This window comes from Opisthorchis viverrini (assembly GCF_000715545.1).
Source record: "Opisthorchis viverrini unplaced genomic scaffold opera_v5_51, whole genome shotgun sequence".
Lineage (NCBI taxonomy): Eukaryota > Metazoa > Platyhelminthes > Trematoda > Opisthorchiida > Opisthorchiidae > Opisthorchis > Opisthorchis viverrini.
Window position 1 is genome coordinate 230,675 of NW_008751707.1, and position 12,339 is coordinate 243,013.

The 12,339-nt window shown below is 44.9% G+C and overlaps 2 protein-coding genes across 2 annotated transcripts in view; both read right to left on the reverse strand.

Moving 5' to 3' along the window:
* The window catches only part of T265_03512 (hypothetical protein), a gene marked incomplete at both ends in the record, with an annotated part of 28,711 nt that extends 26,073 nt beyond the window's left edge, over window positions 1-2,638 (reverse strand). The window contains 3 exons of the mRNA XM_009168024.1: window positions 634-821; window positions 2,180-2,381; window positions 2,420-2,638. Coding sequence (XP_009166288.1) covers window positions 634-821; window positions 2,180-2,381; window positions 2,420-2,638 — 609 coding nt within the window. The remainder of the gene's footprint in view (window positions 1-633; window positions 822-2,179; window positions 2,382-2,419) is intronic.
* Window positions 2,639-4,998: 2,360 nt separating this feature from the next.
* Window positions 4,999-12,339, reverse strand: part of T265_03513 (hypothetical protein) — a gene marked incomplete at both ends in the record, with an annotated part of 17,380 nt that continues 10,039 nt past the window's right edge. The window contains 3 exons of the mRNA XM_009168025.1: window positions 4,999-5,460; window positions 8,186-8,368; window positions 9,021-9,151. Coding sequence (XP_009166289.1) covers window positions 5,329-5,460; window positions 8,186-8,368; window positions 9,021-9,151 — 446 coding nt within the window. The remainder of the gene's footprint in view (window positions 5,461-8,185; window positions 8,369-9,020; window positions 9,152-12,339) is intronic.

A 12,339-nucleotide genomic window follows, 5' to 3' on the forward strand; every position in this document is an offset into this window, starting at 1 on the left:
TGTGTTCGTCAGACCTCTAACCATTGACCAACCTGGTGTGAGAGACTCTGTGAGTGTCGCGGGACACTCCCTAGTATAGCTCAATGGATCGCTGAGGTGCGCAAACCGTCACTCCACGGTAAGGTCCAGTCTCTTCGTCATCAACCGAAGCGATATAACTAGTGGGCGGTGAGTCCTGCTGCAAGCCCTATACAACTACGCACCATTGTGACGACTATTGACCGCTTGCAACAACCCTGTCAAGTTCTGGGAAATTTTGTGTTCAATGAAAAACGGGTTAAGCGTCCCATTAAGCCACAACACCGTCACAGACAAACAAGGATAGGAAAGGTGGCCAAGACACAGAGAGACAGGCAGTTCAGACAGTGACGTTCTAAGATTTGAGTGAATGCCTGAGTTACACCGTCGTCCATATAGTCTAAATAGCCTTTACTACAGACGGTATTTTGCAATCATCGTTTTATCAGTCCAAAGTTGGTTGCAGTCAGACCATGATGTCCAAGTCATTTACTACGCGGGCGTGAGGGAGGTTTAGTCGGTGTCATTTTCATGATAATAGGTATGCAGTGGCTTAGAATGAAGCATTGCGATCACAAAACATTATTCCTCGATGTAGGTCAGTAATTCGCATACCTGGAAAATTTGAAAAACAAGAGACTCTTCCTTGAGAATGAGATGCTTGATTTGTTGCCGCACATGAAACAACAAATTAGCGGAGCTGAATTCTTCAACAAGAATGGATAGGAAGCACACCACAAAGTTGTTTGCATCCGTAGCTGCCGAATCTGCCGGTAGTTGTGTCAAAACTTTGGACTCGGAATCTAAACATAGGGAACAGAGACAAGAGCGACTCAGTTACACCATGGATTGGACACTTCCCCTCCCCACAAAACTTGTCTGTTTTTTAAATATATGCAGGGCATTCCTCAAGAACTACTTTGAATAGATTTTGTGTACGGCATCTTTTTAAGTTGATTTGTGATGAAAAAACATAATGATAATTGCGGTTTCCATCAATTCAGATGGTCTCCATCAAGCACAAAGCAATCGGAATCCATAAATTCTCTCCAAACCAGTGTCCCCTAACTTCGGAGAACAAATGGCAATTATTAGTACAAATGGCCAGGGCATAAATTTTCCCATCCAAAATCTTTCAAATGATCATTACAGTGACGAAAGCCGAATAAAGGAGAATGAGGGGAAGCTAATGATACTAAGCTCTTTGCAACGTTTAACCGTCGGCAACCCGTGATTAGTTTTTGTAACAACTCCAAGCCCAATAAATGGACAACGAATTTAGTGGATGAAAATGCGACGGATCGGAAGCGACTAGTCTCATTCAATCCAGCGGCAAGAGTTTGCAATAACAGAGACCAACGCTGCTGAAAGTAGTTATGTCCCTTTATCATGTCGAAATTTCAGGATGTCGGTGAGGATAGTAACTATGGGAAAGCATGCCTGTCTTACCAACGTTGTTGTCACTTTTGGCTGGGGGCTATGCTATATGCGGCCAGTGAAGCAAATTTACGTGATCGTTACTTTGTTACACTTCACACAATGTTCAACTTAAAGAAAATCAGCTTGTTAAAGAAAACGAACGCGGGACAAAACATGATGAACATGGTCTGCTGCAAACAATGTGCGGTTAGAAGTGACCGCAGCTATTAGTACTTGAGTGGTAAGTCTTAGCAGTGTTGAACACCATACCTCGATTAGTTGTTCAGTCTTAGCGTTTGAGCCCTGACGCTTCTCCCTGTCAATTAGCCAGCTAACAGAAGATGACCAAGTCGATGTAGCTCTTGAAAAAACGGGCTAAATGACCTCTAGGGAAAATATCTAAGACCTTACAATACATGCGACTTTGTAAAGCCGATAAAAACATGTCAAGCGGTTTACGGAAGTGCCATAATGGTAGGCAAATATATACTTACAACACGCTTATAAGCAAAGAATGGGAGTCGCGAGGACGGGCGGAACACAACTGACCGAGAAACAGATGTTCTAAATCTGTTCAAACTGGGTTACAGCATGATTCCATTGTCACAGATAGGAACCAATTGGCGGTAAAATGGTATCACGATTAACGCTGCGGCATTTTGCGCTACGAAGCTTTTAAAACGTTGCCATCAGAAGCCAGAAAAGAGGTGTACACTGGGTAAAATAGTCCTGCGTAACCTACCTTTTAAATGACTGACCACAAAGCTAACGGGAAAGTCCCAGGAATCAACAGTTCGGAAAACCAAATGCACTAATGCTTTGAAAAGCTGTTTTAAAAGCATGGATATTTTCCCAGTTCCTTCACTTTCCAAGTCACGAAGTTCCACAATAGATGTTAACAATCGCTCGCGAATCATCAACAATTTCTCCGTAGGTGGGACGGACTAAAACATCAAAGGTCAACTCGAAGGTGGCAACGTACAGCTGAATTTAAGGTCGTATGCAAAAGCATAGCGCCGAAAAAACGTGCGGAAAACGGCAGATTGCAGTCTAGCAGGGAAATGCCTATCTCCCAAATTTCCGAAGAATGCTGAATGGCATCAATGAACTGGCAACAGGCAGTATGATTGGTCCCAGTAAAATACTCTTGAATCAACGTTTGCAATCTTTCCGTAGGTTGTTTGTCCGCGGTGAGATACATTATAAAAGTGCCTGCGAAAGTGGGACTGTGAAACAGCAATGATCATTTATGAAGTGACGTTGTAGATCGGGATGTCTGTCCAACACAAGCAAGATAAAAGATTGGAGTCACACACTGATATTACACGACTTCGTGTATAACAAGGGGAATAAAGAGTAGATGGTGCGGTAATGAGGACATCGGCTGTAAAACTGAGCAGTTCTCAAGAATCGCGTTCTAGCCATCATCGAACTCCACTAAATGAATTTCCTTGGAAGCATGCTACACTAGCGAACGAATAATACAGCCCGGTAACTTGAACGACAGGCACGTCCGAAGGGATCGAAATCATAACTATACGGTCGGTGTGCCTCCGTTACAGAATAAGCCATACTGCGCAGTTTCAATATGGCTTCTCAGAATGGCCGATGGGTACAGTTTTGAAACAAAGTCCAGCGCCCTAGATTGGGTTTTGAAACATGTTTCGAGGACTGTTCCCAAATCCTTTGGTCAATGCATTAATTCCACGCTCAGTACCGCAGACTCCCAGTCACATTTGTTAATAAACCTAGTCACCCACGTGCAACTGCCCCTTTGACTTATCCTCGTCCTTCACTCAGCTACGTACCACATAGAGAAGAACCTCACACCACTCCAGTCATTTCGCGGTTTCATATACTGAGCCTCCACACCAATTGCAAACAGCAAGTTAACACGCATTACTGCTGCCATCCGCAAACATGACTTTCGAGTCCTCGGCTGTCAATTCAATGATAATTTTTGTGGGTCCCAACTTCAGTCATCCAGTTATATAAATATAATTGCACGCACTCGTCCTTTGTGGGCGCAGTTCCAAATACGTCCCATTGTGCTTTTTTGCGATCTGTGACATGATAACTCTCAAGAAAACTGCTCAAAATGTGCTACATTCAGGATTTTACTTTTCAGAAGTTGACGGTAACTCTAAAATCTAGAAATTGGTAAGCACCCCTCTTCCTAAAAAAGTGCACCACAGAGAAAGGGCGTTTCGTCCTCTATGGAGGAATCTCATTCAAAATCAGGGCTAATGAGGAACGCCATTGTGGCCTCCCAAGAAAAGTTCCTTCTCAAGCCTACCGCAGGTTACTGGTTAGGGAATCCAGAGGGTATACTGGAGTACGCATAGCATCAGGTCCACCAACTCTAATACAAGCGTAAAATGTGCACAATAGTAAACGATCTCAACTTATTCGCGGCTATATACTAGCTAGCACAACCATTCTACTTGTTGAGGCTGGAGTTCGGGACCTAGGACATATCTAGCACGGACTCGAAGCTTAACATTAATGACGAATATTTTTTGCAGAAGTGTGTTTCGAACGAGTGGTTCCTTTCGACTCAGTGAAGCGTTCTGCAATGTCCGACATCCTCTCACTTCTGAGAACTATGAATTCAGACCCAACATCAGTTACCGAGAGCAAGGCACGACTGTTGAGTACCGACCTGGCCAGAATTATGCCCCCATCAAATGTCCGTTTTCGCTAGACTGTCCGATATACTGCAAACTACGGGTTCGCACACCAAAACTAAAAAAAACATACCCAGTAGTGTTATGAGGCATTGACTAATTCACCAGTTGATTGGTACTTCGAACTAAAAGAAGTGCTTCTAATGGACCTGCTGTCTCCATTGAACAGGTTCCAATGTTTATCCACTGTCCCCTACTCGAATTTCTCTTCGTTGGAAAGAAGAAGTGAATGAGAATAACGAAGAGCTTTAACTAAAAAGGGTGACCAAAGTGATTATGTCCACAATTGTCTAAACCTTTCATAAGAAAGAAGGCTTACATAATTTTGGACAAATCTGGTCGCCGACCGCCCCTGCATGAGAATTTTTAAGACTCATCCGGCTTCAGAAGATGGTCGCTTTAAAGTAAATGAAGTAATACTACATTATCCGATGTTGTCATTCAGAAAGCAAATCGGTCAGGTAGCCCATTCACCAAATGTACCTGAGATTTCATCATCAGTCAGGTTGTCGGCAGTGGGATGGTTCCAGCATTTTTCGTTTCCGGCCGTGTAAAGTCTACAGTGATCAGTGAGCGAGGTAAGCACCCACTTGAATCCTGGTTTTCCTCCAGTTTGAACTGATGTGCGGAGAATAAAAGACGTTTTTGGGAAATTTTTGGATTTGTCAGTACGGATATCTGTATTTCGGTAGGAGACCTGGCTGAAGTTAATTGCGGTGTGCTGGCTAGTGTGTTAGCTACGAGAAAGTAAAGTCAAATCTCACAAGCAATCAGATTTACTAACTTGCGGAAATGTTAAAACATATCAATTGTCTTAAGATTGAGGTCCAGGGAACATTTCGTACGAAAATAGGGATATAAATCAGAAGTGAAAATGGCGTTTTAACACAACTTGTATTTTCAAAAAGGCACAATGGAACAACCGATTCGCATGAAACCACACAGAGAGGAATTGAAAAAATCCGATAGCAGTACAAAACAGGTAGACGACACGGTCAAAATTAGCGGTAATTAGGCTAATTAAGCCATTGCCAAATAATAAAAAGGAACAAAACCAACATGGGCCTAGCGCTAGAGCGCCGAATAGAAAAATTGCAAGATGATTTACCCATTTGACTGGCAATCACAGGAGAGTGGAGAATAATCGCGAAGACATTACCTTGGAACAGATTGTGTACCTTGTTAGACTGTGGCACCAGACTGCTCACATAATAATTTGCGGTTCTACAACCGACTGAAGGATACTCTTATGCGGGAGCACCCGAGCGCCGTTAACAAACAGCTCGTCAGAGACCATTACATCCTCACCGAGGACAGATACATTTTCCATTCGAACCTGTGATTTATGGGAAGACAAACATTCACTTACGTAATAAGGATGCAGGACACAGTTATTTTGAATAAAATATCCAATACAGTGGAGGAAAAAAGGAGACAATGAGTGGAACCAAGGGCTAGCCTACCACACAAAACGCCTCAGATATCTAAACTTCCAACTCTGTCAGAAATCTGAACAGAAAATAACAGGATGGGCGTCGTTGACATCGGTTAGCTACCATATCTTTCAATGTTCCAAGCGGAGCACACGAAAGCCACATGGGTCCAATCCTGGAAGATGAACAATACCAGCAACACCCAGGATCTAACTCAAACGATGCCGATGGACTAGCTAGACATACTGAGAACACGAATGGACTAGAGTATACGACCGTTAGTTTGTTCACTAAGCTCGACAACGTTTCATCACCAGTCAAGGCGAAATTATCAGCGCGCTGTACACAACCACTGACTCAGCGCTACGGTCTGCTCCACTACCTAACAATACACTGATGATGTCACCTCGATTGGTGATGAAACTTTTGCCGTTCGGAGGACAAACCAACGACCGCATAGGCAGACAGTCAGAAGGCTGCGGTAAAGCGCAACCGCAACCTGTTGGCAGACGAAGCTGGGGAGTTACCTATCCTAATATCAGCCGAGCTTGATAATTGTTTTGAGTGTTTCGTCACTAATCGAAGTGAGTTTACCCATGTGCACCGACAAACCACGTTCCACTGATGTCAATTTGATGGGTCACAAAACGGTTACAACGAGATTGTCAAGTTAAGCGGACAATTAAACTATCAATACAAGGTAATTGGATACAGGAGCAGTTCTCTAAATTAGCGAGTGAACCAACTTGCAATTTTAGTGGAATCACGATAGCGGACCCTTTAAATTGATTAAACCATCGGGAATATCATCTTGACCATTCACAAGTGATCTCTGGAGGTGTCACGTAAAGCGGCAGCTAGCAGCATCCTAGTTATCGATGGCGGATACACGGTCGCACCCCATCAGTTGCTTTTAGCTGACACAGGTCACATGCTTTTAATCTACTCCTTGATGTTTGTACTTTGTTTATGGCGACCGTTTTGAGAATAACCTACTGTGTTAAACCAAGGCCTTGTCACGAGATATTCACTCGACCAAGAGTGGAATGGACACCCATAAAACGACAGGATCGTTGTTACGGTCCACCTGACTGTTTCTCACTACAACTGCGTAAGCTATGGTGCAAGTCACACGGAATTGACGTCAGATGCAAAGGTCAATTTGTATGTCGGCCATGAAACGTCTACAATGTCAGCTTAATTCATTCCAGTTAAGCTAAACTACTGACACCTCCATGCAGTGTCACATAAACAAAGCGCCTTGTGAACGTATACCGAAACAACAAAGTAAGTGCCGTGATCCATAACGCAAAATCTCAGACGAGTGTCTACATAAGCACAACCGAGGAGATCAATTCGTCTAAGTTTCGATCCACAGAATGTACGACTCGTAACTTACACAGTTCATTAGCTATCCATCTCCGTGACGCACTGTTAGGATTAATGGGGCTATGATGGCAATCGGAATTTTATTATGGCTGTCGAAGTGCTAGTGCGGCCACTGACCTCATGCATGCCAAATAATGATTGTTTCTAAGGCTCTCCAAACCTGTGCGATGACATCTCGATGATTTTGCAGGGGCTTTTAATATGTGTGGAAATGTTCCAGTTCGGCAAAACTTTCCAAAAAACTGTGTCTGAGGCAGACACTGATGCAGTGAAGTCGTATGATGTAATCAGTCAGTCGTCAAGGTTACTGCGGAGCTATGTTAATAAGTAAACTAGAATAATGAGTGCCAACGAAGACAATCGTACAAAAAATATGTATTTCAACATTACAATCCAAAAAAGTGCGAACGCCGGAGGTACAATAAATGTTGCGTTTTCTTGCACTGCCTCATCTAAGCCTCATTGCGGGCAGTTTGTATTGCCAATTAAGATTCTCTATCGAGCAGATCAAATAAAACCACAACAAGAGTTTCATACTATAGTGGGACAACATAACATAACACTAACACTAGCTCTAGCAAGAATAACCCAACTTTATTAATAACTATCGTTGCAATGCCACTGGGAGGCAAAACAGCCATTCCTATGGCCTCGAGGGTGGAGTGTAATCGGAATGTAGTTCGTTCCTCAAGAGTTCTTTCCAAGTGGGCTAGTGTAAAAGCTATCAACGGATCACTAGAATCTGTTAGCTGGGTTAATCGACTCACTCCAACAATTTTTCTTGGCATCCCTCCTGACTTGTACACCTCACAGCCGCTGACCGTTGACAGTGAACACGATGTCTATCAAACTGGTATTGGAGTGCAGCCTTGGCTGTGGGTGGTTTCCGAATAACGGGCCATTTTGCTGATCAGTGACCTAGCTACACTGAAGGCAATCGAACCAAGAATCCGTGAAACCGAGCTTCACCTTTAGAAAGCATTTGTGGAAAACGTTCAAGTTCCACGAATTATAGAGGCGAATTCCGAAACTAACCACTGGGGCGCATTCTAAGCCACCTCAATTTCACTGTATGAGTAAAGCGGTCTAATGGGATGAGGCTTCAGTAGTGATTTCGAGATCAGCATGATGGAATGAACCAAAAGCGTTCAGTTTAGATGCTTAAGCCCACTATTCATAGCGTTAAAACAAGGGAATACTGAGGAACCACCACTTGGAAAATCGACAAAAGGCACGCACCCATTGGCCAATAGTGCATCGCCACCCAACTATACAATTGGAAACCCACGAATGTGCACGAATGATGCTGCCTTGTAGAAGCGTGGAGTTCTGTACGCGTACTCCATCTTCAATCATGCAGTCTGGGCCGACGACAACATTCGGACCTAAAACGCAAGACGGGGAGATCGTGGCCTTCGGATGCTGTGAAAGACAAGGAAGAGAGGCTTTGAGAGTCTATTTGAGTTTCGGGAGGGAAATTTTGTATCAGCATGTATCAGCATGCACGCAATAATTTCGAAGTTTGAATACTGAAAGAGTCACATAAGTCATATTCACGAACACCACAGATAATGCCGTCATGACTGCCTCCAGAAAATCAAATCTACAACCACCACCACCACAGGCCTATGACAACTGAGACTTTAACGTTCAGCGAGCTCCATAGCGCACGCGCAATCATGTATGGGGCAAGATGGTTGAGTGATTAAAGCGCGAATTTACTGACCGGAAGGTCCGCGGTTCGAAACCGACCTCTGCCTCTCAACTTCCCCTGTCTATGTTAGGGCAACCTGGCAGTATTCCAGCCCTCTTGCTTCCTTCTGATGGCATGACAATTAGGCACTGAAGAATTTTTTTAAACATACAGGTAGAAACGGCTGCCGCTTGATAAAGGTAGTTTTTATATATTCTAGCGCCATTTCAGGAAGCCGAAGCAAATCGAGCAGCACTGACATGGGATGGATATTTGAAGGGGATGCTTCATGTACATTAGGAAGGGATATGGTGGATATAGACTTATCGGTGATTTGTACCATTTGTACCAAGTGATCAACTACTAAAAGCATGCACTTACAATGAGCACATGACCATGAATATTCGGGCCGTTAGCTAGTACGGATTCACCCTTCTGTTTACCAAGATACTTCAGGAATAAATTCGTTCCAAGCAGGAAGTCATGCGGTTGTCCAATGTCCATCCAAAACCCTGGAACGAGGGATAGCAAAATGGGGACATTTACGGTTAGAAGTCGGCAGACGAAAATAAAATTCATTAAAGAACGAGACGGAGTGAATTAGCTCTGGATGGAGTGAGAAACATCATTTGTTAGGCCGAGTATGCCGTTACACGTCTAGAAACTAAAAATGTCACAGCACACGCAGTAACAAACCCACCAGTCAGATCCTTTGAATCTACTGCACAGTAAGTCTGAAAAGTAATAAAGCCAACGATTTGCGAGAAAGACAGCTCACCGCACAAACATGCACACATGAATAACCTGGGCGTTGGCAGAAAGAGACACGCTGAACTCCAAAATCCACACAAAGCAGATGTTGACAGTTATAAGCATTGGTTCTAGATGCTACAGTTTGACCACCGGCGAGTGGAAGAGTGTGGGAGATACGGCCAAGCCTAGAAAGCGATGGCATGTTTGGTTTGTTCAGGAATTGGGTAGCTACGCATTGACGGCGGCAGCTTTGATGCTCGAGCGCCACTGACTACACAATTGGGTCACTCTGCCAGTGCCATTAACGAGCGGTTGGTTGAGTCCCGTGGTCCTCATCCAAGGAGCAGCTATCGAGCAGCTATCGACCCGACTGAGTTTACTAGTTAATGTTTTCATACATCGTTCTAGGTCTTACACTGTCCACCTCTCGGTCGCTTCCACTCACGAAAAGAGTTCTGTAAGGCAGACTGTCTTCCAGCATGCACACCACATGTCCCAACCAGTATAACTTGCGCAGCGGAAGAGCTCCTTCTTCCTAAGACCATCTGGCGTACCTCAGCATTGCTAATCCGATGTTCCCATCAGACCTGACCAATGCTTCGGAGACACCGCGTAGAACCAACGTCTCTGATTCATAAAGCAGTTTGGGTTGCACAACCGCAGTGTGAACTCTGTCCTTGACAGACAAAGTGACGTCATGTCAGCGCCATAGGTGTCGGAGGTTGGCAAAAGCTGTCCTGGCCTTTCCCATTCGAGAAATAATCTACTTTTCAGCCAGTTCATCGGAACCTATAACGCCGCCCAGGTAAACAAATTTATTCGCCACATCGATCGGCTCACCCACAAGCACGAGGTGTGGGTTTGATCCCACCAAGTCTTGTGGCAGTACTTTACAATTGCATATATGAAGCGCATGCCGAACCGTGCGACAGTTATTTATGCTATTTAAAGTGATTCGCATTTCTGAAAGATATGAATCAAGAAGAGCAATATCGTCTGCACACTAGATGTCTATGAGCGAATGTCCCGGGAGCATTTCGACTCCCGAGGTTTCAGAGGCAGGCAGAGAAATTTCAAGTAGCACATCAATAATAAAGCCGAAGAGAAAAGGTGGGAAAGGTCAGTCTTGTCTTACACTACTGAACGTGGCGAACTGTGACAAAAGCTTGTCGTATACTCGTAAGCGCCCATAAAAGCTCGCATACAGTGCCCTTATAAGGGATATAAATTTGGAAGGGACACTTTGATTGCCAGACACTGCCAAATTTTCTGACCATCGACAGCATCAATAGCAGCTTTCAAATCGGGACGACTAACGTGAAGGAGTGGCGCTGTTCAAGAATTTGTCTCAAGGTAAACATGTGGTCGATGAATCCTCGGCCAGGGAGAAACCCAGCTTTGTTACCACGAATCTCTCTCGCGATAATCGACCGACCTGCACAAAATAATGCCAGAGAGCACTTCTGATGCGAAGGGTACCCGGCTGATAACACAATGGTTCTCACATAACGTTCTTGCGCCCTTTTTGAGGACTTGGATGACTGTCGAGGAGCTCTATTGTTTTCGTTCCAAGTCTTGTGCCATATGGCTGTCGAAAGGCTCACCAGTACCTCGCCACCTTCTTTGAGGAGCGCAGGGTGTAGACCATCCGGGCCAGCTGCCTTGTCCCGCTTCAGGATTGATTTCTGATGCTGGGTTTCGGTTGCTGATGGTAGGTTTGTGTCGATGTTTCATTCAGTCCAGCTAGGTTCTTCCAGCGGTTGTGTTCAAGGAGACGAGCTGAATTGTATTTTGAAGTGCTCAGCGCACGCTGAAGACGACTGAGGGAGTGAACTGCCGTTCCGTCTTTTCGCATGTTGTTTCGCCAACACCTAATTTCTTTTGAGCGGATGATCGGATCAGTTGAAACAGCGCGCGGGTGCTGCCTGCAGTGAAAGCCTTTTTCATCTTCCGGGCCTTCGAAATCAACTAGCGTTCTCTGTCATTCTTCAAGCTTCTAATTATCCAGTATTTGGGGATCTGCGTGCGCAATTACTGCCGCTAGTTGCTGGTATGGCCTATGACAGCAGTAAGATTTGCTGGTCCCGACAATATCCAGTGTTCATTTGACTGAGTTAGGTGACTTGGACAAACAGTTCTGAAAGCCGCAGCATAGCTTCTTTAACTCGCTTCCATTCAACCTCCTAGAAATCTTCATCCTCATGACTGTGCGTTTCCAGTAGCGCTTTAGTCAGAGCAGCTCGATACTATTGAGCTACTGGAAATTGTCAAAGTGATGGACGGAGCTGCTCTCCTTTGGCACCTTTGACCTTCTGAAGCCTTCAAATGAGGCGGCGTCATCAAATCAGAAAATGGAGTCCTACTATAACCGCAAAGTGGCGACATCTTGACATCGGACAGAGCGTGCTAGTAAAGGACTATCGTGGTAATCGCGTATCCCAACATTCAGGAAAAATCACTTGGCGAATCGGAAAGGTCATCTATGATATTCGCGTGGGTTCCGAAACGTGGGTTTGTCATGCAAAACAGTTAAAAGAAGCTTATTCACAAACCATCCCGACCTAAAGCTGACACCTTGACGTGGTGGTCGGGCTTGAGTGCTGCAGCGATCCCGCGGGCTACAGTGGCTGGAACTTCGTTCCACAGGGTGCAACCATGCCAGGAAGGCCAAAGGGTAGCAGCCAGACAAAGAGCGGCGAGACCCCGTACTACGAGTAATCGTGCTACGAGGCGGTCTGGGGGTAAAGCCGTATTGTCCTCTGCGACAGGAGTGTGAAGGCAGTAAGGTGTTTCCCCCAGGCGACCAGCATGTCCATATTTATGGAAGCAGCGATCCTGCCTTCCCCCGAGGAAGGACGGGTTAGAAAAGGTCGGCCCCAAAAACCGCACACTCCGATCGCCCAACGGTTGACCGTGACCGCCGGCGCATTATCCAATACGGTCGAAA